Source organism: Apostichopus japonicus, chromosome 1 (assembly GCF_037975245.1).
Source record: "Apostichopus japonicus isolate 1M-3 chromosome 1, ASM3797524v1, whole genome shotgun sequence".
NCBI lineage: Eukaryota > Metazoa > Echinodermata > Holothuroidea > Aspidochirotida > Stichopodidae > Apostichopus > Apostichopus japonicus.
The window spans coordinates 3,815,028-3,841,491 of NC_092561.1; the positions used below are offsets into that span (position 1 = coordinate 3,815,028).

The 26,464-nt window shown below is 37.0% G+C and overlaps 3 protein-coding genes across 13 annotated transcripts in view; 1 reads left to right on the plus strand and 2 right to left on the minus strand.

The window, feature by feature from the left end:
* Nucleotides 1-92: 92 nt before the first annotated feature.
* On the minus strand, nucleotides 93-6,243 carry LOC139957446 (uncharacterized). 2 transcript variants are annotated; one of them, XM_071955295.1, is made up of 3 exons: nucleotides 5,993-6,243; nucleotides 838-3,040; nucleotides 93-233 (listed from the first exon to the last, which is right to left on the minus strand). In XM_071955295.1, the coding sequence occupies exons 2-3, from the start codon at nucleotides 3,019-3,021 to the stop codon at nucleotides 222-224; spliced, it is 2,196 nt and encodes a 731-aa protein (XP_071811396.1). In that variant the 5' UTR covers nucleotides 3,022-3,040; nucleotides 5,993-6,243; the 3' UTR covers nucleotides 93-221. The 2 variants fall into 2 exon arrangements, with proteins under 2 accessions (XP_071811396.1, XP_071811388.1); XM_071955287.1 differs by having other exon boundaries at nucleotides 5,988-6,241.
* A 3,611-nt stretch (nucleotides 6,244-9,854) lies between these two features.
* Nucleotides 9,855-26,464, minus strand: part of LOC139985134 (uncharacterized) — a 46,016-nt gene continuing 29,406 nt past the window's right edge. For 5 of the 9 annotated variants that reach the window (XM_071954732.1, XM_071954560.1, XM_071954808.1 and 2 more), the window contains exons 2-3: nucleotides 11,645-13,859; nucleotides 9,855-11,065 (exon numbers count right to left, since the gene is read on the minus strand). In XM_071954732.1, the coding sequence (XP_071810833.1) occupies nucleotides 11,054-11,065; nucleotides 11,645-13,840 (2,208 nt within the window). In that variant the 5' untranslated portion in view covers nucleotides 13,841-13,859 and the 3' untranslated portion in view covers nucleotides 9,855-11,053. Of the gene's footprint in view, nucleotides 11,066-11,644; nucleotides 13,860-19,607; nucleotides 19,800-19,906; nucleotides 20,139-26,464 lie in introns of those variants that run through there. The other 4 variants (XM_071954618.1, XM_071954663.1, XM_071999462.1 and 1 more) reach the window with 4 other exon arrangements.
* LOC139958711 (uncharacterized) lies at nucleotides 20,661-26,318 on the plus strand. Of its 2 annotated transcripts, XM_071956039.1 has the most exons (6): nucleotides 20,661-20,841; nucleotides 21,950-22,105; nucleotides 22,812-22,926; nucleotides 23,645-23,721; nucleotides 24,374-24,510; nucleotides 25,022-26,318. In XM_071956039.1, exons 1-6 carry the CDS (start codon nucleotides 20,681-20,683, stop codon nucleotides 25,189-25,191), a joined length of 816 nt encoding a protein of 271 aa, XP_071812140.1. In that variant the 5' UTR covers nucleotides 20,661-20,680; the 3' UTR covers nucleotides 25,192-26,318. The 2 variants fall into 2 exon arrangements, with proteins under 2 accessions (XP_071812140.1, XP_071812220.1); XM_071956119.1 differs by lacking the exon at nucleotides 23,645-23,721 and having other exon boundaries at nucleotides 22,855-22,926.

The window sequence follows — 26,464 nt, forward strand, 5'->3', positions numbered from 1 at the left end:
TGGCTCGCTTTCCTTTTCTTTTAAAGTAATTCTAGTGAAATTATATAAACTAAGAAGGCCGATATTAATCATCATGATTCGTTTCATCTTAAAGTTTCTAGTTTTTTCAGCAAATGTTGGTACTTCTCTCCTCATCAGCTGGACCCAGCCTTTGATATTCGATTCAGTGTGGTGTTTACTCTGGATATTCATTTCTTTCATGTGTGTTTTTGCGGTTGACTTTATTCTGGTTTCTGTTGGAAAGAACATTTATAAAGTTACAAACGTTGATCCAGTTCTCTATTTTAATGAAGCACATTTTAGAATGAACAAACAAGACATGTTAGATGTCGATTCTTGTGTAGAGATTTTCAGCAAACAAATCCATTCTTTTCTTTTCTTTTCTTCTTTCCTTTCTTGCCTGTTATGTTCCCTTTTCTGTCCTTTGTTGTTTATTTTCTTTTTTTAATGAACTTAAGTTGGCATTGCGATGTCTTGTCAAAAACAGTACCATGATCTCTTTAGATTTCTTGAACTTTTCTTTTACGATTCCGTAAAGGAAATAGTGAACAAGTTTTGCACTTTAGTTTCATGTATATTGGGTTTGGGACATAACTTCTACTAATTTATATACTATTACTTGAGCTAATTTCAAGCAGAAACTATCTTTAAAGTTATAAAATGATATGCTACTTGGTCATAAAGTCAATACAGGAAGATGGTATCCTTGGTGGTATTATCACAGTTGAATGTACCTCTTAAATTGTCTTAATTGTTGTTACATCAGAGTATACCGACAACAACATTTATGTTACTAGTAGTAATCATATTAAAGTATGCACACTGAGATATACTCACCAGACCATAACTAAACATCTTTCTCGACTGAAATGTAGCTACAAGTAGCTTCTCTCCCTCCTCTGTCATCAATGTTGTCATACACCGTGCTCCATCTTCTGTCCGTTTGGTTGTCAACAACTGCTGACCATCTTGACTGTACTGTGTGATGATACGTGATCCAAAACTATACCACAAGATGTATACAAAACCTGCCCTGTCTGCACATATACTGTAAAGACACCAAGTCTCTCCATCAATATCTGGTTTCGGGAGCTCGTATAGTAACTCCGCCTCTGTTGTAGATGTATCCATGGTTACAGCGTATGCACGTCTACTCCCTTCATCGCATATTAGCAGAACGCCTTCATGATAAAGGATATCTCTTGACCATTCCATAACCTCTGGCAGCTTCAGAGCTCGAATGAACTTAAATTCTTCATCAAATATGAATAGCGATCCAATATATGTACCTACAATGATGTGGCCACGTTTAGGATCATTAGTTATACAACTCGCAAGCTTCACATTCACCGTTTTGATGTCATCACTGTGGGACGTGATATTATTTTGAGTAAAGGACCCATCGTGAATATTATAAACACCAACCTGATTGGATGTACAAACCGAAGCTATCTTATCACCTGATAAAGCAGCACAGTGACGATCGGGATGAAGAGAGCCCCCTTTGGCTTTATCTATCTTGTCATGACGAATCTGACGTCCTTGTCTGTTTATGACAGTGATAAATGAATGGTCAATTGATAATCTCCCAGACACGACGATGTAACCAGTTCCGGTACTTGTTATACTATTTACAAGAAACCCAGTAGCTTTGGTCACATCAAGATCAACAACAGATTCTACATTATCCGATATATTTACTCTATCACTACACAACATTGGTAGATCATCCATTGTTATATCAGATAATGATTCCATTTCTGGACAATCTTTCATAAGATCCTCAACTAGGGGTTCGCTCGCAGCTCTTATATCAGGAATACACTGTGCGTCTGTCCAGTGGTTATGTGATTCAAGGACACTCGAAGCTATAGTAGACACATTTTCAAACTTATTGACCCATTGATTACAAAGATCTGATAAGTTTTGTGTTTCTCTAAGCTTGCGTTGCTGCTGTTCTTCTATTGTTTTATTTCTCTCATTCATTTCTGCATCAAGTCTGTTCATTTTTTCGTCAATCTTTAATTCTCTGTTTTCTAGTTCATTTTGTTTAGTATCCTCTTTCTCTTTTGATTCTCTAATTTTTATTTTAATAATCCTGTCGTACTCGTCTCTTATTTTTCTAATTTTCTCTTCCATGTCTGATTCTAATTCCTTCAATTCTTTTCTACTCCTTTCTTCGAGAACTGTTTTGAATCTGTTGAATTCTCTCTTTTCTTTCTCTTTCTTATTCTTTAACTTGCTGGTCTGATCTTCGTACTGCTTTTTCCATTTTGCTTTTGTATCAGCAACGATTGATGTAAGTTCTGCATTTACCTTGTTTATCTTATTAGTTAAGCTGGGTACATTTTCTTTCAGTTTTACAAGTTCATCTAATCTCTTCTGCAACTTCTCTCTTTCTTCTTTCGACACATTCGCAACGTCTTGTAGGTCATGACCTTTGTGCTTTCCGTACGAACATGTTATACAAACAGGGAGATTTCCACAAGTACAACAACATAAGTGAGCCATGTGTTCCGGGTGAGTATGACACCTAGGAGCTTCCACCAATGATGCAAGTTTTTCTTGTGTGAGACTTTTTCTCTCAAGATCATTCAGACCTAATACGTGTTTCTGATGTTTGACAAATATCTTCTTGGTCAAATGAAATTGATAACACTGGACACAAAGAAATTCTTTACACATAAAACAGTAAGCTGTAACCTTTAACTTCTCTTCACAGCCAATACATTCTCTCTCTTCTCTGTTTTCAAATGTTTTCTGTAGCTGAATAAACTGCAGCATACTTTTCATATGGAAATCAGTCTTGAATCCATCTATTCTATTGTTTGGTATTTTACAGACATCTTTACAAAGAGGACATTCAAATGTCCCAACCTGTCCTTCTAGTAATGGTTCCAAACATTGTTTACAAAATCTATGTAGACAGGGTAATAGTTTCGGTTCTTTAAACAGATCCAAACAAATTGAACATTCAAAGAATTTATCTTCGATGTCTTTCCAAGGAGATGGGCAGGCCATTTTTGTCTCGAAATTATATCTGTAAAGAAAATTATGATTAATTTTAATTAATATCATAATTTGAATTAACAAATTGAGAGCATAAAAATTAAGTAGAAAGATCTTCAATAAACTGAATTCAATAACTTTTCTTTGTAACCTACGGTATGACTGGTATATTTCTCCTATAAACACAGAAGCCGAGAAATTGGTGCAACTCGATCACTGACATAATGGAACTGTTCAGATACTTAGCATATATACCTACTATGTTGTTACATCACCATACCAAGTATGAACTAAATCAGACATACTGTAGAGTTGAAGAGATATTGCCATATATGAATTGCACGTTAATCCCGCCCACTCATCATTATGCATGAAATGGGAAGCACAAACAATAGAGCACATTTACACAACATGGGGCATCTACCTACTGTACCAAGCACGACATTGACTCAACTTGTGCTTCTGGCCATCACAAACTCAGGCGCCCACCCCCCCCCCCGAACACATACACGCCATCACGATTGCAAAGGTTACCAAGCCTTCAGCATCATATAACCACAAAGAGTCACACAGTGGCATGAGCATCATAGCAAAGTGGAGTAATGGAGGGGGCAAGTTCAACTTACCCCCAATTGATTAAGGTATGGCGTTTAAAATTGTGTTGATGGGCCAGAAGAGAATGATAGATTTTAAGTAGGGGAGGGGAGAGGACTGCACTTGAGTCATTGTAGTACCCTATGTCGGGATGTAGGAGTCCACACCCGGAACTTTATGTTTTTTACGCGTCAACTGGTACATTCTGAGGTATTAATTTAGGTCTGTATAAGCAGGGGCATCAATGATGGCGGGAGGGGGGGGGGGGGGGCGGGGGGCAGAGGGACACATTCCTCTTTCTCAAAGGTGGAAGAAATAATATCAAATGTTCCCCGCCCAGGTTTAGTGCCTTGACTCGTGTAGGCACTAGCCCATTATCAGGCTCATAATGACTCGTGTATCTCATAAAGGGGGCGCTGAAAACATTGTGCTATGAGATTATTGGTACATTTTATTCTCATTTGCTCAACCCCCAATGAAAATAGAACTTCCACTGGGTTGAAGATATAAGAATTTCAGATTCCATTTATAGCATAAATTAACCGAGGAACCGAGCCCATACACCAGTGACGCTATATGCTGAGCAAGGAGATAATGAAAGCCTGCAGCATTCGCTAATCTCCTTTCTAGTTTAATATGTTTTATATTATATATTATGTTGTTTGTCACGTACAGTATAGGCAATATAATGTGAATGCTTAGGCAGTAAGCACTATTTCAGTTAGTTTAAGCAAAATGTTCATATCATTTCTTCTGATTTCATTAGTCAGTATATACTGTAGTGTGCAACCTCAAAGTCACGTCAGGCACGTTTTGTAGGAATGGCGTTCCAAACAATTAAACACAGGGTTTTATTATAAGTGATCATATTTTTAAAATTACGATAAACGTAGAAAACTCCTAAGGTTTTACTGTGAACAGTGTAGCAGTCAATTATGAAACTATGGCTCATGAATATATTTATTACATCACTCTATATGTTTGATGTCAGCCTATCAGTTTCAATGTTAGCTCCTAAATCAGTACCCAATAATTTAACTAAGATTATTTAGGCACAGTCCCCTACATGGCCCATCCATTCAGTTCATTATCCCCCCCCCCCCCAGTAAGTCCCTTCTTGGGATGTAGAACAAATACAACTAATTAACACATTAATTCTCCAAATGGCTTCCCCTCTTCATACAGCTATTATAAGAACTCCATGGCATGCTTTTAAAAAAAGTAACCTAAAGCATATCTTTCCCTACAAAGTGAATTCACCTAATTTACCATTTTTCTAATTCTAATTGACCTTTCTTTTTGGAAGTGTAACATTCTCAATCATGAGATCTTAAAATAAAGAATGTTCAGATGCAACTTACAAGGCCTGGGAAGGGTAATTTCCGGCAATCTGCAGGGGAGGCATTGTTTGGCCAATAGTTTCTTGCTACCCTACACACCAATTGATGGTGGCGCTGAAATTGCCCACCAAATAAAAGTCAGTACAATAGGCCCTAGTATATACACATTAAACCCTTATTATGTGTAGCATTTGGACGATGCATAATGCTTCTCGATGTTCCTCACCCCCCTCTTTTTTTCTATTCAAGGTAGGCCCCTGAAGCATCTATATTTTATAGTTTAATGTTTCTGATATAGTGAATACATATGCCCAGTAATGAACCCAACAGTGCTTTTGAATGTAGTTGTGATACAATATGTGTGTATGTTGTAGACATATACAGCAAGGCGATTTTATTCTTGCATGCAAAGTTTAAGAATGTTTCCATTTTGTTTTAAGTTTCAATTTTATTTACACCAGGTTACACCATGATGTTAAACAGATAAGTCTTTCTTGCTCTATGTCTAATCACTAGTGACTTTTGTTCAATAATATTTATGACTGACATATCAATTCAAGGATCAAAAAGAGGCAAACTTAAAGATTTCTAGATATGAGTTCACCCCAGACCTCCGTCGGGGCTTCGCCCTAGGGCACATTGACCCATGAACCTAGTGATCTACCCAACAGTGCTTCTTAAATGTACTTATGATACCATATGTTTGCATGTTGTATAACAAGGTGATTTTATTCTTGCATGAAAAGTTTAAGAATGTTTAAACAGTTGACTTGTAATGAAAATACATGATGATTTGAAGTTTACTCAATCAGTCAGTTTATAACATCAGGGTTTAGTGAATTCGGTATCATGGCTATGACCTCGATAACTGATCTGTTATGATTGTTTAGCTTAGTAATATAACAACGGTAATACAAAATTAACGATCATACTAATCACAATTGAAATTTTACTCCATTAAATCCCACTTAATGGTACATCAAATACTGATGAACTAAGGAAACATGTTTGAAATTATAACCGTTATGCATTTCTAAGACTTACCTTACTTTAATGTTTAACTTTTCCCGTACTCTTGCATCAAGTTATTAAACTAGCCAGATTTTTCTTTCTTACGTTATTTCGAGTCGGACCAGGAAGGAAATACATGATAATACACACTGTACATTGTACGTATGTATCCTTTAATGGATACAACGCACGAAACTTATATACCAATTGAGATTGGACTTTGATATCACGAGAACACCCACTGAACTGATATGATTAGTACTTTACATCAAAAGTAAACAATTGCGTAAACTATTAATAATAACTATATGAGATAACGCAAACGTTGAGTCTCTACGGGACTATTTAATCGATCCCCATAGGGGAACTTATAAGTGACAAGTAATAATTGAACAAAATGCAAAGAATTAAGCATGTACTTATATTACTATATGTGTGCATGTTGTAGATATCTGAAAACAAGGTGATTTTTTTTTTCTTGGGTGCAAAGTTTAAGAATGTTTCCGTTTGTTTTAAGTTTCAATATTATTTATCACAATAAAGGACCTAAGTTATAACTAGATGCTGAATAGATATGTCTTTCTTAATTGATGTCTTATCACTTGTCAGATGTGACTTTTGTTAACATGTATTTATGACTGGCATATCATTTCAAGGACCAAACAGAAGTAAACTTGAATATTTTTAGGTGTGAGTCCGCTCCTGGACCCCGACGGGGCTTCGCCTTTGCACCCCATCAGGGGCTCTAAGGTGAAACTCTGTAGACCACCCGATACATTTTATTGCGCCAAAACGCTCACTCCTTCAGTTTTATACATGTTCAGTCATTTATGTCTCCCCTCACCGCACTTTTCAATTGTGATTGAAGCCTGTTTGTATAGGTAGCTCTGAGCGCAATGTTGTTCTTATAAAATTACTTCAGAATTCACCCAACTGTTCTGGGAAGTGAATGTAAGTGGGCCTTAAAGCTTGTGTGATGCCAAGATTACCATGAGAAAACTCATGAAAACAGCAAGGACGTATGAAATAATACGTCTCTTAAACCTTATGCGCTGATCTGTTTATGACGAGAAACTGCGAAAAGAAGTCAATCATAATATACCGTAAATATGAGTAGGTGCGAATTGCCCGTCACCTGGGGACCGGGCAATGGCCAGTGTGCCTCATTCCACCAGCGACGCACCCTGTGGTAAATAAAGTGACTCGGTGGCGCTCGACCACCTCTCTGTTCCCTCCCAATATCACCAAAGTGTCGAGGTCATGCCCATTTCTGAATAAAATCTCAAATGAATAATTACATTGGGACAAAGCTTGCAGCGTACGTATAGTTGAAAAGAAGAAATATTTTTTGAAAGTCTATAGGGAGACTATAGGGCCCACTATACTGTCCGATTGCCCGAATGGTCAGACCGCATTGCACGTGCATGGGTAAGACGATATCATGTAGTGATATGAAGTAACTCTCCAACGTAGAAGGGATTCATGAATAATGAAATTGTTAAGGCTATTATTTCGAGTAAATTTAAGATACTTGAAGTACATGATAATGCTCTATTAGCAAAGATTATACATTGTTAAGATGTCCTTATTAATCTTACAGTTATTAGTCATTGAAAGTATCTAGGCTATGTTGCTCAGTTGATTTATTGCAAATAAAATTAAGCTTATGAAGTTACAGACCAATGCGAAAAAGAAAAAAAGAACTGATTGCGTTTATAACTGAAAGACGAAATTATGAATTTTGTAACACTCTGAACATCAAATTAACTTCGAGAAGTAACACAATCAAATCCATCGTAATTTTTGCCAATTTTCTATGGGTTAAGTATCCAAAAGCTAACGTTAAATTCATTTGTTATTCCTGATCAGTGATTTTCTCTATTATAGAAATACATATCTAAACGTCGATATTCTTACCAATAATTTCAACTTCGTAATCAGGAGTAGTGAAGATTGTAGTAAAGGTAACAGCGGTGGTTTCGTTCTACTCATGGAAGATAAAAAAGAATAAAATCTACCAAACAGTTGCTGCTCCAGGAATTCTCGACAAGAATTCTGATGGTGGTGGTGGTGGGGAAGAGGTGGGGGCGGTATGCAGATACGGGTAAGTGAAATTATGGCCATTATATTGATGGTAATAATAGCGGTAACAACATCGTAAAAAGTAAGCTCCTCTCTGCTGAACCTTCCCGTGCCTGATAATGCATGCATAACGACACTAACAACTTAGAACATATATGGTATACTTCTAGTGTACACTGTTTGATTTATGACTAGGGATCACATTGTAATTACGTACAGCGATATCGCAACTATACACGAAACTGCGAAAAAGACAAGTGAATTTAGATTGAACTTTATGAAGCAGGATCTTCGTGGTGTTATTTATGCGGCTTTGTATAAGTAACTTTGAACTCTTGAACTACGACATTTTACATTAGAAATTACAATAGAAATTAGAAAATGAATTTCCGTCACAATAAGTTCCAGGTATATACCCAGAATGTTACATAACCTGTTACAGCATTAATGTAAGGTATAACATATCATAAAGAGTCTGATTCCATTATGTTAAGGCTTACCTGTCCTCCACTAGTGTGTTTAATTTGTAGCCAAAGACAGAGAATTATTAACATTGAATGCCTTAAAATGTCAGCCATGGCAATGAATTGATGCTGGTAATAATGCTATTCGTCGTCAACTGTTAACATCATCTAATATAAAGTGAGTGGTTATAATATGCTGTATAATAGATGCGAGAGTATTTCCATACATAAGTACTTATGGTTGGTTAAGTAATTTGTCTCATCATTTCAAAAGTGAGGATGATATGTTGTAATCGTTTGGCTACTGGAACCTATTACGACTGTCTAAGTTGCCATGGCAACGATTGTCATAGTAAACAACTTACCCGAATAGCAAGTATCGAGGTTCACCCATAGACCGGACGTCCATATCGGGGAGGTACCGTAGCTTAAAAGCTGTATATATATATATATATATATATATATATATATATATATATATATATATATATACATATATATATATATATATATATATATATATATATATATATATATATATATATATTACGATTAATATATAATATATATGACGATTAATAGTGTAAGAATTACTGAGAAATTGAACACAATACTATTAGATCACAATATTGTCATGACCGTATGGACAGCAGTTTTAACAGTTAATCAGGAATTTTAGATATCGCAATTTTAATCACAGTAATCTCCAATTTGTTTAAGATATCTACAAATTAATGCAGATATCTTAAAATCAATTTCAAATATCTTGAAAAACCGTACGACAACGAGATATCTGTTAATATTTTTCAGATATATGAAATTTTATTTCAGGCATCTGAAATTCATATTCAGATATCTTGTTTTCAATTTCAGATATCTGAAATAGAATTACAGATATCTTATATTCAAATTTAATTTTAGATATCTGAAATAGACTTTTAGATATCTAGAATGTAAATTTAGATATCTGAAATCCCTAATTAAATATTAAAATGGCTTGCCATATGACCGGCTATCACATTGACTAGCATAGATGATTATAAAGTTAACATTGGTTGGCTTTATATGAATATTCATACTGCCCATACTATCAGTACAAGTGCGTTCAAGCGGTGCATAGAATTACAATACATGTAAAAGAAAATGGCCCAACCGGTACTTGTCCGCTACTTGTCCTTGCGTGTTATTGCTAGTGTACATTTGCCTGCTATACTTGTTCATTTTGCGTCTGTAACCTGATGATGAGAGTTGCTACTTTCCAAACATGTCGTTCTTTTTTTGTATTAATTTTGGTAAATAGATGTATAAGTTAAAGTCTGTCGTGTTTTCAATTTTTTTTAAATATATATATATATATATATATATATATATATATATATATATATATATACATACAAAATATCACAAGCGCGCGAACAATTTTGGGTATGAAAGTTGCTACGCGCCTGCAACCAAGCAAATGCCCCCCCCCCCAATATTTGGAACAAATCGCCACCCTGATAGCAACAATACATTTGTTGGTATTTTCTAATAATATCGGAGCGAGCTTGTCAACCTTCATATCACTTGACATTCCTCTCCACTTTTGGATTATACTTCAATCGACTCTTTCAGATCTTATAAATGCAGTAGATACTATAGTCGAGCGGATATCATTAGAAGCAGTGAAATCAGGCCACGGTTAAAGTATGCTGGGGTGGGTCTTCATGCAGGACAAATACACAGTTTCCTATCTGAAAAGTACGTTGGCTTAATAGGGACATTGGAAAGGAAAGAAATATAGATAAAAAGTCAAAGAGTTTGACTTCAAAATTCATTTGAAACAAAAAGTTGACTTTTTATCTCAACATTTTGACTTTTTAACTCAACATTTTTCGATCCTATGTCCCTATTAAACCACTGTAGAAATGATCTTCCCGAATTGTAGAGAAAATGATTCAAAACTGTCCATTAGATAGACACAAGATGTGAAGCGAAGTTATAAGCCATTTGATTTCTCCCGCATGTTCATCTGGTAAATCATAATCGTAAAGGCACGTTCCCAGCTCCATAATTTTTCGCATGAACGTCAGCAGTTCTACGCATATGTTTCAATGTACTTGATATTCGAGATCTAACTTTACAAGTTCCATTGAAGTCATTTATACAACTCTGCAAACATTACAGTTCGGTCCCCCTCTGATGAATATTCCTTCGCAGCCAACTTTAAGAGAGGGTTGGTAAAACATTTGTCTACAACAAATATATCTTATGGTTTTGCGACTATATGATGTATCAAAGTAACCGTTAATATGAAGGGGTTGACAGTCTAATTGCTTAATGGACAAAGGTGGTGGCTCACTTTTCTTTACCTTTCAATTAATTCTAGTGAAATTATATAAACTAAGAAGACCGATCTTAATCATCATGATCCGTTTCATATTAAAGTTTCTAGTTTTTCAGCAAATGTTGAAAATTCTCTCCTCATCAGCTGCACCCAGCCTTTGATATTCGATTCAGTGTGATGTATATTCCGGATATTCGTTTCTTTCATGTATGTTTTTCGGGATGACTTTATTCTGGTGTCTGTTGGAAAGAACATTTATAAAGTTACAAACGTTGATCCAGTTCTCTGTTCTAATGAAGCACATTTAAGAATGAACAAACAAGACATGTTTGATGTCGATTCTTTTTGTAATGTTTTTCAGCAAACAAATCCCTTCTTTTCTTTTCTTCTTTCCTTTCTTGCCTGTTATGTTCCCTTTTCTGTCCTTTGTTGTTTATTTCTTGTTAATCAATTTAAGTTGGCAATGCGATGTCTTGTCAACAGCAGGACTATAATCCCGTTAGAAATCTTTCATTTTATTTACAATTCCATATTGGAAATTGTGAACAATCACTTAAGTCTGCATTTTAGTTTGCACTTTACTTTCATGTATATTGGGTTGGGGACATCACTTCTACTAATGCTGTAACTTGAGCTAAATTCAATCAAAAACTATATATAAAGTTATAAATATTATATACTACTTGGTCATTAATAAAGTCATCACAGGAAGATGATATCATTGGCGATATTATCACAGTTGAATGTACCCTTTAATTGTTGTTTATGTTACTACAGTACTAGTAATATTAAAGTAAGGAACACTGAGATATACTCACCAGACCATAACAAAGCATCTTCCCCGACCGTGTTGTAGCTACAAGTAGCTTTTCTCCCTCCTCTGTCATCAATGTTGTCATACACCGTGCTGTATCTTCTGTCCGTTTGGTTGTCAACAACTGCTGACCATCTTGACTGTACTGTGTAATGATACCTTGGCCAGTACACTGGACATCCAATGACCACAAGATGTATACAAAACCTGCCCTATCTGCACATATACTGCAAGGATACCAAGTCTTTCCGTCAATATCTGGTTTCGGAAGCTTGTAAAGTAACTCTGCCTCTGCTTTAGATGTATCCATGGTTACAGCGTATGCACATCTACTCTCTAAATCGCATATCAGCAAAACGCCTTCATGATAAAGGATATCTCTTGACCATTTTATAACCTCTGGCAGCTTCAGAGCTCGAATGAACTTAAATTCTTCATCAAATATGAATAGCGATCCAATATATGTACCTACAATGATGTGGCCATGTATAGGATCAGTAGTTATACAAGTTCCAACCTTCGTCTTCATCGTTTTGATGTCATCAAAGAGGGACGTGATATTATTTTGAGTAAAGGACCCATCGTGAATATTATAAACAACAACCTGATTGGATGTACAAACCGAAGCTATCTTATCACGTGATAAAGCAGCACAGTAACGATTGGGATAAAGAGAGCTCCCTATGACTTCATCTATCTTGTCATGGCGAATCTGACACCCTTGTCTGTTTATGACAGTGATAAATGAATGGACACGTGATAATCTCCCAGAGACGACGATGTAACCAGATCCGGTACTTGTTATACCAGTTAAACAAAACTCATTACCTTTCATCACATCAACATCAACAACAGATTCTACATTATCCGATATATTTACTCTATCAATACACAACATTGGTAAATCATCCATTGTTATATCAGATAATGATTCCATTTCTGGAAAGTCTTTCATTATATCCTCAACTAGGGGTTCGCTCGCAGCTCTTATATCAGGAATACACTGTGCGTCTGTCCAGTGGTTATGCGATTCAAGGACACTCGAAGCTATAGTAGACAAATTTTCAAACTTGTTGACCCATTGGTTACAAAGATCTGATAAGTTTTGTGTTTCTCTAAGCTTGCGTTGCTGTTGTTCTTCTATTGTTTTATTTCTCTCATTCATTACTGCATCAAGTTTGTTCATTATTTCGTCAATCCTTAATTCTCTGTTTTCTAGTTCATTTTGTTTCGTATCCTCTTTCTCTTTTGATTCTCTAAGTTTAATTTTTATCATCCTGTCGTAATCTTCTCTTATTATTCTAATTTTCTCTTCCATTTCTGTTTCTAATTCTTTCAATTCTTTTCTACTCCTTTCTTCAAGAACTGTTTTGAATCTGTTGAATTCTCTCTTTTCTTTCTCTTTCTTATTCTTTAACTTCCTGGTCTGATCTTCGTACTGCATTTTCCATTTTGATTTTGCATCTGTAACGATTGATGTAAGTTCTGCATTTACCTTGTTTATCTTATTAGTTAAGCTGGGTACATTTTCTTTCCGTTTTTCAAGTTCTTCCAATCTCTTCTGCAACTTCTCTCTTTCTTCTTTCGACACATTCGCAACGTCTTGTAGGTCATGACCTTTGTGTTTTCCATACGTACATGTTACACAGACAGGGAGATTTCCACAAGTACAACAACACAACTGAGCCATGTGTTCTGTGTGAGTATGGCACCTAGGGGCTTCCATCAATGATGCAAGTTTTTCTTGTGTGAGACTTTTTCTCTCAAGATCATTCAGACCTAATACGTGTTTCTGATGTTTGGCAAATATCTTCTTGGTCAAATGAAATTGATAACACTGGACACAAAGAAATTCTTTACACATAAAACAGTACGCTGTAACCTTTAACTTCTCTTCACAGCCAATACATTCTCTCTCTTCTCTGTTTTCAAATGTTTTCTGTAGCTGAATAAACTGCAGCATACTTTTCATATGGAAGTCAGTCTTGAATCCATCTATCCTATTGTTTGTTATTTTACAGACATCTTTACAAAGAGGACATTCAAATGTACCAACTTTGCCTTCTAGTATAGGTTCCAGACATTGTTTACAAAATCTATGCAGACATGGTAATAGTTTCGGTTCTTTAAACAGATCCAAACAAATTGAACATTCAAAGAATTTATCTTCGATGTCTTTCCAATGCGATGGGCAGGCCATTTTTGTCTCGAAATTATATCTGTAAAGAAAATTATGATTAATGTTAATTAATATCATAATTTGGATTTACAAATTGAGAGCATAAAAAATTAAGTAAAAAGACCTTCAATAAACTGAATTCAATAACTTTTCTTTGTAACCTACGGTATGACTGGTATTTCTTGCCCTATAAACATAGAAGTCGAGAAATTGGTGCAACTCGATCACTGACATAATGGAACTGTTCAGATACTTATGGTTGATGAGATATATGTGTTTTCAAGCTGTTTTTGATTATTTCCCATTATGCCTCACTCACTCATGAATATTAAAAAGATCAAAGTTGTTGCAAAGAGCATATACTTACTATGTTGTTACATCACCATACCAAGTATGAACTAAATCAGACATAGGGTTGAAGATATATTGCCATATATGAATTGTACGTTAACCCCGCCCACTCATCAATATGCATGAAATGGGAAGCACGAACAATAGAGCACATTTACACAACATGGGGCATCTACTGTACCTACAGTACTGTACCAAGCATGGCATTGAATCATCTCATGCTTCTTGATACAGCAAACAAAGCCCCCCCCCCCCCCAACACACACGCCATCACGATTACAAAGGTTACCAAGCCTTCAGCATCATATAACCACAAAGAGTCACTCAGTGGCATGAGCAGTGGAGAAGGTGGAGGAAGGGAAGGGGCAAATTTAACTTTTCCCCAATTGATTAAGGTATGGCGTTTAAACTTTGTGAATGGTCCAGAGGAGAATGAGCAATTTTAAATGGGGGAGGGGCTGAACTTGGGTCATTTTAGTTATACCTATGTCGCAATGTAGGAGTCCATACCCAGAATTTTATGTTTTTTAGCGCCAACTGGTGCATTCTTTAGGTCTGTACATCAGGGGTGCAATCATGTTGGGAGGGAAGGGGGGGGGGGGGTCAGGGGGACACATTTCCCTTTCTGAGGGTAAAAGAAAATAATATGGAGTGTCCCCCACCCAGGTTAAGTGGCTGACTCGTGTAGGCACTTAGCCTTATATCAGGCTCATAATGACATGTGTATCTCATAACGGGAGCTCAAACATTGTGCTGTGAGTTTATCATTGTTTCATTCTCATTTGCTCAACCCCCAATGAAAATTGAATTTTTCAACTGGGTTCAAAATATCAGAAATACAGATTTCATTAATATCTTAAATTAACTGAGTAACCTGGCCCATACACCGGTGAGGCTATATGCCGAGCCAGAAAATAAAGAAAGCCTGCAGCATTCACTAATCTCCTTTCCAGTATATTATATATTACTCTGTAAATATCACGTACAAGCAATACATGACACTATATATAAATTATATTTTGCATTCAGTTTGGTAAGAAATGCCACCTGTGATGATATTTAAGTGTTTTTGAGATCTATAATTACTGTATATACTGTATCACAGGAGTTTTGACACTGAGACTGCAGTATATGGTGCCTGGGTACTAAGATGTTAGCCATGTTGTTGTTATAACACTGTTACTCATTATATATACCTGAAGTTCTACGTAGTTTAATAGCTGACCCTCCCAGTCCCCAGCTGCCCCCCCCCCCCCCTTCGAGATTTTCACTTCCTATTAAAATGAAATGTAGTTTTGTATGGAAATTATCCATTGATAGCCCCGGCAGCATTTAATGAAATGACTTCTTCTGCGATTATTACTTGACAAGTAGAGTATTCTATGATATCAGAGTGTTTTATATGATGTTACTTGGGAGTAACTGTATTAGAAAGCATTATATATAAGTGTCTATGCTAAGGTAACAGGTTGTAACAGTATGTAATTGTTAAATGTAAGAATTTGTGGCGATATACAAAAAATAACATGCACAGTTTTGAATGTAGCTGATGACTACTGTATACACAACCAGCTGTCATGAAGCTGACACAGTTAGTGGCGTGTATCATAGGAGGGTGCAGGTAGCCATGCCTCGATACAACCAGATGTATATGAAGCTGACACAGTTAGTGGTGTGTATCAAGGAGGGTGCTAGTAGCCATGCCTCAATACAACCAGCTGTATGAAGCTGACACAGTTGTGACCTGTATCACAGGAGGGTGCAGGTAGCCATGCCTCAATACAACCAGCGGTCATGAAGCTGACATAGTCAGTGGCCTGTATCATAGGAGGGTGCAGGTAGCCATGCCTCAATATAACCAGCTGTCATGAAGCTGACACAGTTAGTGGCGTGTATCACAAGAGGGTGCAGGTAGCCATGCCTCAATATAACCAGCTCTCATGAAGCTGACACAGTTAGTGGCGTGTATCATAGGAGGGTGCAGGTAGCCATGCCTCGATACAACCAGATATATATGAAGCTGACACAGTTAGTGGTGTGTATCAAGGAGGGTGCTAGTAGCCATGCCTCAATACAACCAGCTGTATGAAGCTGACACAGTTGTGACCTGTATCACAGGAGGGTGCAGGTAGCCATGCCTCAATACAACCAGCTGTCATGAAGCTGACACAGTCAGTGGCCTGTATCAAGGAGGGTGCAGATAGCCTAGCCTCGAAGATCAATACAACCAGCTCTCATGAAGCTGACACAGTTAGTGGCCTGTATTGTACAGTATCAAGGAGGGTGAAGGTAGCCATTTCACCTCTATTGTCTGTCAGGGACAATGGTTCCGTTGTGGATTTACTTAATATTTCATATTGTCAATGTTTAAGAACGCACCATGTGACGTCTTAACGTCTAGTAATTTTCTAGGGAAGACTCGCAGATCCCCTACTGACAAAGGAGTCAGCTACAACGACCTCAGGGCCCTATCCACTCTTTTACAAGATCTTTAATTCACATGTAGCTTGGAAACCTCGGGAAGTGCCGTTTACGGCCATCTAGAGGGTTTGTTAATCCCAAAATTTTCTTGTACGCTTCGCGCCAACTCATGGTGGCGCTACGCTTAGATAGTCAACAAGGTCATATCCCCCCCCCCCCCCACTCGGAAGTACGGATCGCCGCCCATGCATATGACACCATTTTGCATTTCAGCCCTTCTTTGAAAGCAAAAATTGTACACCCATCCCCTTAGACCCATCCCCCAGGACGGCGATCATTCATGCCTGGCGCCCCCCCCCTATTGGAAAATCCTGGATACGCCCCTGTATCAAGGAGGGTGCTAGTAGCCATGCCTCAATACAACCAGCTGTATGAAGCTGACACAGTTGTGACCTGTATCACAGGAGGGTGCAGGTAGCCATGCCCAGGGGCGGCGATCTGTTTCAAATATTGGGGGGGACATGCAGGCAAATTACTATCAAAGCGGAGCGCCACCATTGGTTGGCGCGCAGCGTACAAAAAAAAATTCTGGTTTTGATAGCCCCCAGATCACCGGAAATGGCACTTCTCGGGCTTGAAACTGACCAACCAGATGTACACTTTTGCCTGAGAACCAAGTTTTTCCTAATAGTTTTTTTTTTTCATTCATAACCTTTTTTTCAAGATTGTCCCCAGTCACACATCATGTTCTACCTCATTGCATCTCCTGTGGATCATTGCTTTTGTAGGTAATTCTACGTAACGCCCCACAATACCCGTCAGCCCCACTTTTCAAGGTTTTAAGCCCATTATTTGTTCAGAATTTGAATAATAAATTCACTTCAAAACATACCCATAATGTTGCATAATATTTCATCTATGGACAACCAATATAGAAAAAAAAACCCTCAACCCCTAACAGACCGTTCAAAATTGCACGAGTAGAGGGAAGTATGATGAAGAATATTGGTCAAGGAATTTTCGAAAATTCAGACACAGTTAAATTATTGGTGTACAAATATTAAAACCTCTTATAACGGCTACTATAAAACTTCGATATCATAGACAATACCAAAAAAATATGCACGAGGGAGAGGGCGGTCTCCACCCTTCATCCCCCTCCCTTGGCTACTCACCTGCGGTTAGAAATCTTGTAGGAAACAGGACAAATGGAAACCCAGTGAACCCATATCGATGTGGATCATATATATGATTGTACGTACTTACACAAGATGCAAACCAAATTTCATTACGGATGCGGTCCGTCTAGCTATTCATTTCGAAAAAAAAGTAAAAACTACTTTCGGTCATATATAGTAAAAAATTGTGACACGGTTAGACAGGCGCCTTGCGAGGAATTTGGGAGGGGCAAAGCTTGTACCCAGACTTTCTAAGCGTAGCGCCACCATTAGTTGGCGCGAAGCGCAAAAAAAAATTCGGCCGAAATGCCTCCCAGATTGCTGGAAATGGCACTTCCCAGGCCTTGTAAGTTGCATCTAAGCATTTTCTATTTTGAAATTACTAGCGATATCATAAAAAATACAAAACATATGCTTAAAAAAAACTATGCCACCAAATATTGGGGGGGATATTTGATACTATATCCCCCCACCTAAAATATTGGGGGGGACATGTCCCCCCCGTCCCCCCCATGATCGCCGCCCATGGCCATGCCTCAATACAACCAGCTGTCATGAAGCTGACACAGTCAGTGGCCTGTATCAAGGAGGGTGCGGATAGCCTTGCCTCAATACAACCAGCTGTCATGAAGCTGACACAGTTAGTGGCCTGTATTGTATCAAGGAGGGTGAAGGTAGCCATTTCACCTCTATTGTCTGTCAGGGACAATGGTTCCGTTGTGGATTTACTTAATATTTCATATTGTCAATGTTTAAGAACGCACCATGTGACGCCCGTCTAGTAATTTTCTAGGGAAGACTCGCAGATCCCCTACTGACAAAGGAGTCAGCTACAACGACCTCAGGGCCCTATCCACTCATTTACAAGATCTTTAATTCACATGTAGCTTTCCAAGAAGCTTGATGTCCCCAAGTAAAACAGGGTGGATAGTTATAGTCATTCCATCACTACCTTCATGTGGCAGCCCTTAAACATGGTATCACATGTCATTTGATCTCGCTTTTATTAGGAAGGTCTTATGCATTACTACAGTACTATCAATAGCAGAAGCGATACACACATTTAATATTATACAGTCTAATACCTTACTGTAAGAGGGACAAACTAAAACGAATGACAGCGAATGACCGAATGACAATTGACTTTGTACAGGGTTAATTATCATTTGCGAATGACAGCGAATGACAACGAATGACAACGAAGGACAGGGTTGAGTGGAGAATGAATGAGTAACGGAGTGGAGTAAATGCGGTTATTGATTTTCTGCGCAAAAATGATTTGAGGAAAATCGCATCACGTGGTTGCAGGGTTTTGGTGTAATTTACGGATAGAAACCACATTGCGCTTTAGTGCTGTGCTTTTTACCACTGTAGATTTATATAAAAAAGATAACTGAAGCCGTTTCAAGATTATATAGTATTGTTAGTTTCTAACAATTAATATCGGAAAAAATGACGTTAAATTTACTTTTTAAAATCAGACTTACAATTTCGCTTACTTTAAGGTGCGTTTTTATCTTGTCCGTATTTTACTAGATCTAGATACCCACGAAGTCTGAACTGTGATATCCATTTGAAGCAAATGTCTGTGCTGTCATTACTGTCATTCGTTTTAGTCAACGCAATTTTTTAGTGTGTACAACATATTGTCATTCGTTATGTGTAACGCAATTGTCATTCGTTTTAGTAACACCCCTGTAAGATGGTGTTCATTATTAAGGAGGTAGTGTTGCCTGTACTACCTAACTATTACATTAAGTTTTTAAGTACCTATCATAGATTAGTAATTATTACTGTACTTGATTCAAAGTACTGTAGTACGTTTTAAGAAAAGTCACCTAGGAAAGAACCTGGGCATGAAAACCAAACAACCAAATGACTGCATGATCTGCTCTCAACCCCAGTCCCCTTGCATCGAGAGTGCGACTGTGTGATCATTGTCAGGTGTGTATCACGATTGACCTCGCAAGGGAACAGATACCACACATGATCTTGGCCAAAAGGCCGAAAAGTGTACTGTTTTGCACCACTCAATACTTCCGGGTTAAAATGGCCGAGAGCTATACAATATAATACACTGTGTACTGTGTCTTCATTCATTACCTATGGCGGAACAGAAATAGGCCTAGTTACTTACCTTGTGCTTGTAGCTTTTAGTCGATGGAGTGTTAACTTTAAGTTCTTTTTGTAGTTCAAGTTGAAATATAAAACTTGAACTTGAATCCTACTTATCCAGTTGTTGTTGCTTTTCTTTGAAAACTAAATGAAAATACAACACACATGACACAAAAAACCGGTGTACGTCCAAAATCAAGCTGCCAAGTGATAAAATTGGAAATCCCCTATTGCTGATTTTGGGTGTTAATGTATTGAGCAATTACCTTACACCCTCCCGTAACTTGTTTATTGCTATATTTTAGTGCACATTTGTGCAGACCCATATTTCTACATTCCGTTCGTATACGTACATATACATGAACTCAAAATATATACAGGGTATTCGAGTTAGCATGGTAACAATGTGCACTTGTTATAATAATGAAAATAATGATAATCATAATAACAATAAATTAAAATTGTTTAATAATAATGTGCTAGCAATTTTCTACCACAACAATATATCTGCATGCAACAATATCTACCGTATTTCAGCATTATATGTATAGTTAAATAGCCGAGCACTAAAGGCAGTTGCAGGTTTCTAGCTTGACCTAAACAGATCATTCATGGTCTGATGTTCAGTATCCAATTAATATGTGTCAAAATATGTGTCAAAATACCCGTGCGTATTTATTGGAATGAATCATTAATGTGTTTTCTCTAAAGACAATCATTAACGTATGACATTTTACTGGTTCCACAGTATGGTCACTTAGCTTAAGGCGGTAATTATGAAACACAAATACAGACGATGTCTTCCTATGTTTTACAGCGAATGTTTCCTCCGTTACTTAATACATTGTCTGATGGTGAACGTAACCAGAAAAATAGTTTTTTGGTGAAAGAAACAATATTTGGATCAAAATTCCTATGTCAAGAGACCAGACTGGTGCTATATGGGCCAAATCCAAGGTTTTTAGTCTCGTTACTTTTGTGCAGTGGGCCTAGGCCTAGGCCTACTTCCCTTATATCACAGTTACACTAAGGCGAGCGCTAAGTCTTTAAGCTAGGAAGTAGGATTGCACAAGTTCTATGCTAGTAGTAGTACTAGGCCTAGGCCCATATGAGCACTGGTCAGTCACAGCCCTACAGTATGTTTGCTTGTCCTCAGTTATTCAGTGTGTTAGGGACAACATGTTTTCTCTTTAATGGACAGCAACGTTATATCCTACAGGGGTACAGTATTGATCCAGATCATGTATTTGAGCTAGGAGATGAATAGGTACATAGTACAAAGAGCAAAATGGCTCAAGTTTCTCAAACACGAGCACAGAGGAGTTGTATACAAACTTGACTGTACAGTACGTACAGTTCATTTTGAAGTTAAAACTTGTTGTGGTATCATGTGTTTAGCAAGAACCCATGTGAAAATAGTATGACCAATAGTGATTTCTCTAGTCCTTTGTACACTGTACTAGTAGGATGGTGACTTCGAAGTTCGGCCACTTAAGACTTAAAACACCCCAAAACTAAATCTTCTGGTCTAAATCACCAGAAAATATACATCATATGGTGGGAGAATTGTGTTTTAGTACGATACACGGCCAAACTTTCTTTCCTGCAAACTGTTTTCACGTTGTTTTCCAAGAAAATTCTTCGTGATTGTGGAACTGGTATTTCTTTGCTAGAGTATTGCAAAGTTCGGACACGCAACCTACAGTGTGGCGCTGGTAAAAATTGGTGGCGCTGTTGCTCTTTCAGTAATTATAACAGACTTCATAGATCTTCGTCATTTTATTGACAAATATGTAAGTAATTTCTTGCACACGGGTCATTTTGGAGAGAAAATAACTGTAGCTTCGTACTTTTTGATGAAATTTGGCTCTTCCTGTAGGTTTTCATGGTGAAAATCGTGTATTTCTTAGGGTGCCCGAACTTCGCAGTATGGCGAACTTCGCAATACTGACTATACTACTGATAAATCTAACAATTATCTGTATATATACTGAAACTGATGCAAGGTTGATATTGCAATTTAAAATTCTTGCAAAGACAAAACTGCTTTCATTTTAATTTTCAGTGATAATGCAGCCTTGCTATTCCAGTGTGCTGTTTCTTTTGCCATGGAAGGCAATACAGTGTTGTTTATTACGCAAGAGAAATTGATGTCCTTACCGATTGCTGTCGAGGGATCCCAGAAACCAGACCCTAGACTTATGAAACAGATTATTATCAAGTATGAATCTTGTGATTTTATCACTTTTCTACTGTGTGCTTTATGTTCATGGCTTTAATAGATGTCTGTGTTGAGAATTGGAAACACAGTAGGTGTACTGTACAGTATTATCATAGTCCACTCATGACTTTCACACAGTAATGTGAAATCAAGTGTCCAGCTTCAGGCCCACTTGTCAGGATCTTCCTTGAGGACTGAGCCACAACCCTCAGAATACATGAATACTAGCTTAAACTGCTGGACCTTGATCTATCTCCCCTAGCAAGTTCTGTAAACTGTATGAAATTAAACTTGCCCATTTGGGCTCCAGATGTGTAAAAGTTTGATTAGAAAATGTTCAGTGCTCTTGAGAGCCAATAGAGTATTAACTTTGTAAAAAACATGTTTTTGAGAACAAATCTTTGCATAGATCTCAACACACTAAAAGATTAGAAATTTAGACTTGTACATCACGGCTGTAGCAACTTATGGATAACTGACCATGAAGAGAGTCATAAATTGTTCACTTTAAAAATGATTTTACACTAATTTACACATACATTCTTATACCCATACTGTACTTTCTGTACTTGTAACATTTCCACACAACGCAAGTTTAATTGGAGCTGAAATGACTTTAAATTACCGCTTGCAAGCCTCAATGTTGTCTGTAGAGGGATTATACTTTCTGTTATATATAAATTTGATTCTTCTCATTCCCTGATAGATACTTTTCCAACCGTTCTTCTCTCCTTGTGGAACTGACACAGATACATTCAGCTAATCCAGCACCAGATATTATCATTTTGGATAACCTGGACTTTTACATATCTAATCCTAAGGTATTTACAGAATATCAGCTTTCTGGATTTCAAATTATTTTATATATTTTTTTCCAATATATCTTGTGTTGGGTCTTCTGCAGATCTGTTTGAAAAGAATATCCTGAATTATCTGACAGCAGCTCACCACAGATTACGATTCAACATGCATTATATTGTATATATATTGTGTAGGTTTTATAATCAGGTAAATTATGTATTTCATGACACCTGCTGGTAAGTGCAGAGGTAGTGGATGAAACTACACACACCTCGGTGAGTGAATGTACATGTCAAAGTTAGAAGTTTTTTGTTGTTGCTAGGGTTACTTCCTCTGTTTGTGAGATATCATAGTTTAAATCTCATGTCAGGAGGCTGCCATATTGACGTTATCAGTTTGGTGTTGTAGTACGTAACATTACGATATGAAACCTGTGACTTTACCTTTACTCTCTTTAAATAGAGTCAATCATGACTTTACCTTTACTCTCCTTTAATAGTTACAATTGCGTTGAAATTGCAGCCAGTCCCAATGCAGCACATGTTAAACCTATAGACGTATTTTTAACGTTTCAGTAATTAACAAAAATCATCTCTCTTACATAAAATAAATTTAAACTTCGTACTCAGCACCTGTCCTGTTTTTCATGATATGTCATACACAAAGTCTCTTTCCTCATTCCAGTAAAATTTAAATCTCTTAACTTTATTCTGACATCATCATTAAATTTTTCACCAGACTAACAGCATTGGCCAAGTGACAGCAACACTCTGTGCCCATTTAATTGATGCAGCCACTTGCCTTGCCAGCAAAAGGTAAACTGGAATTTACTGTGCACAGCTACAACCAGTTGTTGCCCTTGTAATGCATATTCATTGACAGGTCATCTGTACGCTGTCAGTGACTCATTTTAATGCATATTCATTGAGAGGTCATGTATACACTGTCAGTTCACCTAGTTGGGAAAATTTTGTTCTATACTGTAATGTCACGTCCCGCTCCAGAGCACTCGTATTGTCAGTATGAGCAGTATGAACATTGTGTTTCTATCAGTCAAAGGTTAAGAACTGTTTGCACTGTCAATATGAGTGCTTTGAAGCATAATAAGGGAGGACAGTACAGAGTGGTACTAGCACTACTAGGAAATTGTCCCAACTGGCTGGTCAGTGACTCATTTTAATGCATATTCATTGGCAGGTCATATAAACATTTGTCAGTGTCAGTTTTCTTCAATTGCATAGTCAATGAAAGCTAATCTGCACTAGGGCAGATACAAGCTGTTGGCAAATGTTTGTGTGCTTTCTCACAATGCATGCTCAGAATAGGTCATTTATGAATGTACACTAACTAGTGGAAAATGAAGATATTCTCTGCATTCAGTGCATTCAACAAGTAGCATCATGTTTGACGATACCAAGTTGCATCATACATGCGGTGGATATAATGAGTTCATTTTTATTTTTCCAGAGCCAAGACTGAGCCACTGAGTGCATCATTAGTACCTACCTGCGTACTCGCATCAATCTCTACGTCAGCCAGTGGTTCTTTCATTCCGTCAATGGACGTTTACAAGAAGTTCTTCCCTTTTACTTTTACTCTAACAGGTAGAGTGTGCTAAGTCATCATAGACATTTCTACTTTAACACACTTGATAGATTTGACCCAAGATAGCACTCTAAGCTGACAGTCACTATGAAGCACCTTATATCTGTATGATGTTCCTGTCTTAGTGGCACACCAGAGACTCCTGTGTTACTTAGCCAGCATCCAAATATTACAGAATTGCATCATAAACAGATTTGTAGGCCTACATCAGTACTTCAAAATATGTGTTGACATTTGTTTATGAGATGCATAGCTAATTGAAGGGAAATATCAAAGAAATTGTACATGGTGAGCTCCTGTGTAGTGTCATTGATTGGCAACACAACTGTTCAATTCCATTCAGCTTTGGTGTTTACATTTACATGACTTGTAAGGTACAAATGTAGATAAGATATAAATACAATGTTACATGGTAAATTCATGTAGGGTTGTCTTGGTCAGCTAAAACTAGCAGTTCTCAACATGCTATGTTTTATGACATCCAGTAAACCTTTATTCTCCTCATCACAGACCTAGAGGATGCTAACAACCTGAAGCAGCTTCAGTGCTGGATTGTAGATGAAGAATTACCACAATATGTAATCACTGTGGAGGTAACGGATACCATCAGAATTAAGGATGTTATGAAAGGATCAGAGCTGGATGCTGATTGGTCACAAGCATATGATTCAGTCACATGACATCACAAAGGAGATAACACACACCTATGAGAATGATGAACGTTATGAGAGGATCAGCGCTTTCATGATTGATTCACTACAAACATCTGGTTCAGTTATTACACAGCTCATGTGTTCAACCCATCACCATTATGGATGTTATGAATGGATGAGAGGTGGGTGCTGATTGGTCAAATCATCTGGTTTAGTCACATGACAAGACTCATAGGATCACCATGGAGATAACCTACACCCATCAGCAGTATGGATGCCATGAAAAGATCAGAGGTGGATGCTGATTGGTCAAAAGCATCTGGTTAAGTTACATGACATAACACATATGATGCTGATTGGTCATAAGTTTGTGATGTAAGTTATGGCCTGGATTTCTCAGGCAAGTTTACTCAATTATGAGTGGATTTAGTGAATAATGGTTGAATTTTGTCAAAAGTGTAAACTCACTAAACTGTACAGTGGTGGCAGTGCCATAGATAGCTGTGAATTTCTTAACGTATCATTCACAATCAAATCAAACAGGGGTCTACCTCATTGAATATTCAACAGTTTCCATGGTAATGAAGTCCATGCAATCACAGAAAGTTCTATAAATAATATAGGCGGAAAATTCCAGGCCTTACTGGGCTTGAAAGATAACTATTGCAATAGTTGAATATTTATGATAACAATCTGTAGATTAATTTTTGAATTTGAAGAGCAAAAATTTGAGCAAGTTATTCCAGAAATTCCAGCCAAATGACTTCACAGAAAGCAGGACCTCGAAAATGAGCAAAAAAGAAAAAAAAGCGAATACGATAATTTTGTTGTTCCAGTTGTTTATACTACTCTGTAGAATGAATGATTACAAAATCTCAAAATCTATCAATCATTTCTGGAATGAACTTAAAACGATCTGATCTGATCTTACTTTTATAAAGAGAAAATTCCAGAATATCAAATAGGAATGACATACTCGATACTAAGCATTCTATGATATGAGAAAAGAAAGAACCTAATTATCTTATAACTGGAAAAAAACATTTAAAGTGAAATTCATATTAATTACATAACACAAATAAATCAATTTCTTACAATTATTGACATGAAATAATCAGTCAAATTAAAACTTGTAAAACAAAGAACAAGGTTTTCTCTGCCCTTATTTTCTAAATTGTACATATAATTTAAAAATAAATTTAGTGATTGTTATACTCTCCATATGGTGAAAGTATCTTTACATATATATATATATATATATATATATATATATATATATATATATATATATATATATATA

Coding starts and splice junctions, on each gene's coding strand:
- LOC139958711 (XM_071956039.1), top strand. CDS start 20,681: ATGTCTTCCTATGTTTTACAGCGAATGTTTCCTCCGTTACTTAATACA. Junction 22,927..23,644: donor TTTACATATCTAATCCTAAG/GTATTTACAGAA, acceptor ATTTTTCACCAG/ACTAACAGCATTGGCCAAGT. Junction 24,511..25,021: donor TTTTACTTTTACTCTAACAG/GTAGAGTGTGCT, acceptor TCCTCATCACAG/ACCTAGAGGATGCTAACAAC.
- LOC139957446 (XM_071955295.1), bottom strand. CDS start 3,021: ATGGCCTGCCCATCTCCTTGGAAAGACATCGAAGATAAATTCTTTGAA.